Source organism: Borostomias antarcticus (genome assembly GCF_949987555.1).
Source record: "Borostomias antarcticus genome assembly, chromosome: 31".
Taxonomy (NCBI): Eukaryota; Metazoa; Chordata; class Actinopteri; order Stomiiformes; family Stomiidae; genus Borostomias; species Borostomias antarcticus.
This window is the reverse complement of record NC_140264.1, coordinates 4,408,191-4,416,164: the sequence shown is the minus strand read 5'-3', so window position 1 is coordinate 4,416,164 and position 7,974 is coordinate 4,408,191. Positions and strand designations below refer to the sequence as shown.

Here is a 7,974-nt window from a genome sequence, read left to right as displayed (position 1 = left end):
TAATCATGTGAGACAGTCATATTCTTTCATGAAAGGTTGCATAGCTATATGAAATCACAACTTTAAATGGCTGTAGCTCTCAATACCCTGCTCCCATTTACATTATATCATACTGTACACACACTCACAGATTATACTCTGTATACTCACCGTCTGACTGCACTACTTTTTAGGGTGTGGTTAGCCTCAGCTCCAGGTCCCTCTTGTATTTCACAATATTCTGAATCTTCTTCTTAGGAAGTCTGACTTCCCATGCATGAAAAATCACTAACATTTGCTCATAGGTCCAGTTCTATGCCAGAATTCCTCAATTGGCATTGTGGGACAATTGTCCTGATGGTGGCGCTACAGCAAGTTTAAAACTTAAAACAATCATAACAAATCAGCCGTACTTGCTATCACTTTGCAACCACCACCAAAATATAGGCCCAAGTGAGCAGAAACTTCCATATGCTTTGAGCTGGCAGGAATTATGAAGTCAATCACTCTGTTTTTCTCAAAAATTGTAAAACCCTTCAAACCCTACTCCTCCCACATTTTTTGGTCAATTGACACCCAAATTGCTACACTAGGCCTACATCTTTAGACTGTCCTCCATAAATGATCTTCACAGATTTTTGAAATATAAAAAATTGAGCCCACAGCGCATCAAAATGTTTTACTGTAAACAGTACTGTATGCAGCTACTGCAAATACTAGCTCAATAAATCTAATGTTCATGGGAAAAAAAGTTCACGACATGGTAGATGTAGTTTGAAGCCTCATTTTGTCCCCTCCAACTACTGCTGTTCATACAGGGAAAAATACACTACCCACAATCCTATAGTGCAACAGCAATGTCTCCACCATCAATCACAGTATATAGTCACCGTCCTTCCAAACAAATAAACAAAAAAACAGTTTCTTACATGCAGGCTGCCACCCCCCTTTACCACCCTAAACGTAGAGCTTAACCAGAATGATTTTGTTAGTCATTTGCACATTTACAAATAGATTATTTTACCACCACAAATGTATAATCCGAATTGTTTTGTTGGTCATTGTCTATCTGTGAAAGACAGTTCTGAGCCGTCACTCTACTGAGAGAGAGGCTGTAGTTTCAAGGGCCTAGTAAAACCAGTTAGACCAACATTAGGTCTAGTATGCGGAAGCATTTTAAATCTCCAAAGCAGCCACGCCTATATGAGCCTTTTCCTTAATCTGGTTTAAATTGTAGTCTTATAACTCTAAAATGTGATGCTTGGAGTGTATTTTTGATCTCTTAATTCTCAAATCAAATGCAGCAAATTTGGGTAACACTTTCTATAAAGGTCATGCTTATAATGCATCATAAGAACATTCATAACACATTATAATGCACGTATAAGCCGTTGTAAAGCTATTTATAAATGTTTGTAGTCATGCGTGACATTTATGTTGAAGTCATAGTTCTCACATGGCAGGTAGTATAACAAAAGTTCAAGCAGAGTAAAAATGCTAATGCATACTCAGGCATTGTGCTGTGTGGCATGATTTTTAAACAATATTTTACATTCCCATCACAGTATATAGGCCTACTGATGTGTATGCAGGATTCTTATTGTGTTAAGATCTAGCTGTGACATGTATACATGTTTTAGCTTCGCACTTGGCTCAACAAGAACATGATGTTCCCTTGGTGTCTGGTTGTGAGTTCAAGCCCCGGGTGATGCAGAATAAACACGGGTGATGCAGAATAAACAAATAAATGTGTAGCCTACAGTGTACTGTTTGGATTTCAGACACATGATTTTTAAGATTTTTTATTTTAATTTAAGAAGTTTTAAATAATTCGGGCCCAGGCAGAAACCCTCATGTATTTATCCTTCGTCTCCTCCCTCTTCTTCCTCTAAATGCCCGGCCCCTATCCAGTGCTGAGCAGCAGCTGTAACTTGTCGATTGTTCTTTTTCTTAGCTTATCCCCCTTTTGCACTTGCGTTTTGTATTCGCTCTTTGCACTGTCCTGTATTTGCACTATCCTCTCTCGCCTCTGCACCCTGTCCAATTAGATAAGTAAAAACACTCTACTAAATGTCGGCAATGTTCAATTCAAGATGTTTTATTGCCATATTGCTATATACTGTACAAGTACAGGCACAATGGAACTCCCGGTCATGCTCCTCAGTACACACACACACACACACATTTGCCTGCGACACACCCGTGCCGCTCCCCTCCCTATCTTCCTTTGTCAACGGTAAACGGTAAACACACACAAACGGAGGCGCGCTACTCCTCCACGGCCCTTTCCCCATCCAGAGTGCCCGAGTGATAAGTAACCAGCCAGGTCACACATAAACCAAACCAGTGTATTGTTTGCTCCCTAATCCTCAGTTTCCAAACTATAACTTTTAAGCATTTATTTGTCTCTGTTGTGAAGTAGCCTAAGTCTCATAAAGCGCCAAACAGCTGAGCCTAAATTAGCAGACTGCCCACCTGCTTAACAACCTAGACGCCCCCCCACCCGTCAACAACTCGCGCAACAATCAAAATACAAATGATGTCAGCACCCCCCCCCCGTCATCATCTCACCGTGCCCTAATTATTCACTGAGCACCTGCCCCCCAAAAAGTACAGTATGTGCATGCCACTGATAATGTATCTGTATATAATACAGACAATTGTACAACAAAGTCAATGTTACCATAAATGTAAACAATAAAACTAATATTTCTGACCACCCATACTGGAAGACGTGGCGTATTATTCTTCAAAGTACCACTTGTACACGTCCCGAATCACACTGAAGTGATCGTCTCTGGACATGTGGTCGCAGGCCAAGCATATGGGCTGGATGAACTCGTTCTGCGTACTCAGGAGATGCGGCGTCGCTTTGAGGAACCTCCTCCAGTTGAAGTAGCGCATGTACATCTCATCGTTCTTGTCCAACAGGAGGAGGTAGTCTGCGAGACCCTTGGCGTCGGGGAAGTCGTTGACGTGGATGAATGAATCGGACGGGAGGAACTCCTCGTAGTTGGATCTGGATGGGCCGAGGACCACGGGGACACTACCCGCGACTAAGGGCCCGTTCACTTTCTCCGTGATGTAGTCTCTGTGGATCGAGTTCTCAAACGACAGATAAAACTTACAAGAAGCGATGGTCGAGTAATAGTCTTCGTATCCTAAGTAATTTCCCGCGAAAGCCCCCCAGACGTGCACCTTCACGTGTTTGCTCAGGTCTTGGTAGTAATGCGCTCTCGCAGCTGTTCCGGTTCGAGGGTCGTTGTTGCTCACTATCCAACAAACTAATTTGTCCTTCTTGGGCAGCACGAAACTATCGCCGCCCCGCTTGGATACCAGCAGTTCGTTTCGCACAGGGATGTCAGCATCTCGTCGGTAGCTCAACGTCAGATTGAAGAGGCTTTGCACGCCTTGCGGTCTGATCGTGTTGGTTGGCGATTCGACGTGATACCAGATCCATTTCTGCGTAATTGGGCGTGGAGACTGGGGTAGTGAACCCAGATGCACATGCTTGTGATAGAAAATGACCCCAGCTGCTTTGCTGTAGAGGGATCGGTCATCTGTTAAAACACAACTATCGATGTTGAATGCTGATTTGCAGATCTTGAAGTCGAAGACCACCCCCAGTGGCCAGAACCACAGCAGGACAAGGGGCTTCTCTCTCTCTGGAGAGACCACGGCAGCCTCGCGCTGCTCCAGGGTCACCTCTCTGGGAGGACATTTTAGAGGTGGCGGCTCAAAGACAATGTAAACTGACACCACGCATACTATCCCAATGGCAGCAGAGATTGCTAGTCCAATGTCTCTTTTGGATGTTGCGAATGACATTGTTGGGGTTGAAGTTCAATCTGCACACAGAAAAAAGGGGATTTAATCATGGATGAAGAATTAATATGATGAAAATGATCAAAATTGCGCTTATGTAACTCAAAGAGAGACTTGTTTCAAGTGTGTAGTAGAATACTAACTTGCTCTATGATTGATATAATTTGTACCAACAATTTTGTTATTTACTAAGAACATTGTGTACTAACAACATTGTGTACTAACAACATTGTGTACTAACAACAGTAGCAGACAAGATGCTACAGGATAGCTGGGAAGTCAATTACTAGTGCTATTCATTGGGCGGTATAAAGTTAAATGTGTGGTTAAAAAACAAAAAACATTTTATATTCTGAAGACAAAAGTGAGTGAGATATTGTGAGAATGGGCATATAATCACTTCCAAAGCATTTAACACCCAAGTTCCATATTTTAGACTTTGGGGATGGCATGTCTCAGGCCCACAGCTCACGAGCACGCTAGGCTATCCATCATCTGTCCACCTATCCATCCATCTATCAATCTATCGAATGACAAGTATTACATTTACACTGCATTTAAAGCATATACCGTAAATGGCCAACTTTGATAAATAATAATAAAATTCTCACCTCTCGTGATCAGACTTCTCTTTGACGGTTGTGTTGTGATCACGGACATGGAAGCAACTAGTCTCAGATGCCCAGCAAATGCAAATCTACCAGTGGGGCAGCTGGGTCTCTGTTGTACCAACCAGTTTTTCCTGACTGAACTGTTTCCTCATGGTGACACTGTGTGTCAGGTGGAACCTTTTAAAAAGACAGGGAGCATAAACATACCGGGAGCACACACCTTATCACAGGTAGATGATAAGCATTCATTTGTATGCAAAAATACATTCTAAGCATCACACACACGCACACACACACACATATATATATGTGTGTGTGTGTACAGTTTATATATATATATATATATATATATATATATAAACTGTACACACACACAGTTACTACAGTAATTGTTTGTCAATTAGAATTGTTAAGCGACGTTGTGTTGCTGAAAAGCACTATATAAATGCCTTGTATAAATATTATTAGGTGAACCTTTATTAATACCCATTAATACCCAATTTTGGGCCCTACGAAAGAATATAATATTGAGCCATCCCAAACCTAGACCTTATGATAAGAACAATAATAACAGTGGTTTAGAAGCACCCCCGCCAGTGCAGGGCACTTGGAATCGTCCTACTGTAGCTCCGCCCCCCCCGACGGCAGCCCTGTTAATCCTATACCTGTCATGAACGGCATTGTCGTCTTTGTCCTGAGACATGTGATGACATGCGAGGCAGGGCTGGGCCTCCCGCGTCACCACAACCAGTTCACCCAGCCCACCTGCCGCCAGAGCGGAGGACTACAGTGACCTACATATCACATGACCTGCCCGAGGTCACATGCAGCCTGACGGTACAAGTGCAGTGCCCGTCTTGGTTGTTGCTATGCGTGTTGCTATGCCCGTACCACTCACCACAAAATAATTATAAAGGATACTATTACATTCTTAAATGCATGAATTAATTTACTTTTACAGTAGGTTACTTGAAAAAACTGGGTCCCAAATGTGTGTGTGGGGGGGTCAAGAACGTCCCCATGAGCTTAACCTGCTCAACAAGCCCCCACCCCCACCCCTGTGAGGCTAGAAAGCAGCCCCACACACAGCCCCCCCCCCCCCCACTCACTCCCACCAGATCATTCATCTTAGAGTCAGGTAAGGAGTGAACTCCAAAGGCTACGAATCAAAAAGGCCTCTGGCCCTGACAGAATTAGCTCATATTAGAATGTAGGGCATCAACAACTTCAGAAAATTCTAGGTGCTCTTGTATTACATTGTGCCAGAAAAAAATAATATAATAAAAATATCTAACAAATATTTAATAATAATATTACAAAAATATCTAAAAAATCTAAAAAATTCCTCACTCCCAACACTTGCTGAAAGCTGAGAAACTGCGCTTTCTAGTATTATAGGGAAAATCCAATTAATATTCGAAATTTTGTCACTGTATTTTCAGGGTTAAAAGGGTTAACAATTTGCCGTTGTTGTTTTTTTTTTATCAGGGTGAACAGTGGACAGCCTAAGAACAAAATGGAGCCCGGAACATGGACAAGACTCACGCTTTGGATTCTGGGATTTGAAGTGTGACATTCTGGGCTCAAGTGTTCTGGCCTCTCTCCTCTCTCCTCTTTCTCCTCTCCCCTCCTCCTCTCCTCTCCCCATCCTCCTCCCTCCTCCAGGATGGAGACTCCGTCAGACCGGCCCCTGCTCGGGGGGTCCTCGGCCCCCGGGCGTCCGAGGGCCTGCCTGCGCACTTGGCTCCCCATCCTCTCCTGGCTACCCAGGCAGGTGGAGGGAGGGAGGGGGAGGAGGGAGGGAGAGAGAGAGAAGGAAGGGAGAGAGAGAAGAGGAGGGAGAGAGAGAGAGAGAAGGATGGAGAGGGAGAGGGGAATGGAGGGGGAGGGGTCACCGCTGGGAGAGCAATGGAGGGTGGGGGAGTGAGAGACGGTGTAAGAATGACGATGATGACGATGAAGAAAGTTTACCTCAGTTTGTGTCTCATTTTCGGATGTGAACACATCAACCCCTCTCCCTGTGGAGCAGATTGGGGTGCCATGTTACATTACACTCATTTAGCAGACTTACCAGCGACTTAGAATAAGTGCACTCAACACAGGTAGGGAAGTGTACTACTTCTCACCAGCACTCACAAGTGCATCTCCTTTCTAGTCAGACATCTAAGTAGCACTTCCTGAAATGTATCTGTAACAATTATGTTTTTGCTGTATAGAAAGAGGTCTGTGTAAGAGTTGCGGTCGCTAATGCGTGAAGAATGTAGCGACATATGGCAGTATGCCCAGAAATATATGTGACAATTGTTTCCAGTATAAAGGCTATTCTAAATATTGTGTGTATTTCGATCCTCCACTTCTCTGGGGACTTGCATTAAAACCACTCCAGTCTCCGGGATGTGTTTCAGTCTGCAGTCTCTTACCCACCAAGCCTAGAGGGACATCTTGGGGTCCGGAATAATCTTCTCCTTCAACCCCCCCCCCCCCCCCTCCAGGTACCGGCTGGGCTGGCTGCAGATGGACCTGATCGCAGGCCTAACTGTTGGGCTCACCACCATACCACAGGCCCTGGCTTACGCTGAGGTGGCCGGCCTACCTGTCCAGGTGAGGGGGGTGGGGGGGGCTAGCTACATGGGGAGGGGCTTGGCTGGTTAGTCCACACACTAACACACACACACGCACACACACCCACACACACACGTGACTCCTTTGAAGAACTTTGATTGCACCTGGTTGCACAATTGAGCTTCACTGATTGGGTTATGGTGTATTCGACGTTTAATATGTAACTTTTGAAGGTTGACACTCACTTTTTTTAACCCCTTCCCCTTCTCTCTAACCCCTCCCCCTGTCCCCCCCCCCCCCCCCCCCATAGTTCGGCCTGTACTCCGCCTTCATGGGGGGGTTCATCTACATGCTCCTGGGGACCTCCAAGGACGTGACCCTGGGTCCCACTGCCATCATGTCCCTGCTCTGCGCCCCCCTGGTGGCGGGGCGGCCCGCGCGCGCCGTCCTCCTCAGCCTGCTCTCCGGAGCCATCCAGACCTCCATGGCCCTCCTCCGGCTGGGTAGGAGGGAGGGAGGGAGGAGGAGAGGAGGGTGGGGGAGGGAGGGGGAGAGGAATGGAGGAGAGGGGTGAAGGGAGGGAGGGAGGGAGGAGGAGAGGGGTGGAGGGAGGGGAGGACAGGGAGGAAGAGAGAGAGGGAGGGAGGGGAGGACAGGGAGGAGGAGAGGGATGGAGAGAGAGAGAGAGAGAGAGAGAGTGACGGAGAGGTGGTGGTGGTGTTCTACAGGGTTCCTGGGTGAAGGGAGAGAGGGAGGGAGGAGAGGGATGGAGAGAGAGAGAGAGAGAGAGAGAGAGAGCGAGAGCGAGTGATGGAGAGGTGGTGGTGGTGTTCTACAGGGTTCCTGGGTGAAGGGAGAGAGGGAGAGAGGGAGGGAGGAGAGGGATGGAGAGAGAGAGAGAGTGATGGAGAGGTGGTGGTGGTGTTCTACAGGGTTCCTGGGTGAAGGGAGAGAGGGAGGAGAGGGATGGAGAGAGAGAGAGAGAGAGTGATGGAGA

At 46.1% G+C, this 7,974-nt stretch overlaps 2 protein-coding genes across 2 annotated transcripts in view; one reads left to right on the top strand and one right to left on the bottom strand.

Annotated features, from left to right (window-relative positions):
- Window positions 1-2,721: 2,721 nt before the first annotated feature.
- Window positions 2,722-3,807, bottom strand: LOC311327342 (4-galactosyl-N-acetylglucosaminide 3-alpha-L-fucosyltransferase 9-like; the record flags this gene model as incomplete). Its single annotated transcript, XM_084460376.1, has 1 exon — window positions 2,722-3,807. The coding sequence occupies one exon, from the start codon at window positions 3,805-3,807 to the stop codon at window positions 2,722-2,724; it is 1,086 nt and encodes a 361-aa protein (XP_084316502.1).
- A 3,112-nt stretch (window positions 3,808-6,919) lies between these two features.
- slc26a11 (solute carrier family 26 member 11) overlaps window positions 6,920-7,974 on the top strand; it is an 8,297-nt gene continuing 7,242 nt past the window's right edge. The window contains exons 1-2 of the mRNA XM_084460388.1: window positions 6,920-7,016; window positions 7,288-7,480. Of these exons, the coding sequence (XP_084316514.1) occupies window positions 6,930-7,016; window positions 7,288-7,480 (280 nt within the window). The 5' untranslated portion in view covers window positions 6,920-6,929. The remainder of the gene's footprint in view (window positions 7,017-7,287; window positions 7,481-7,974) is intronic.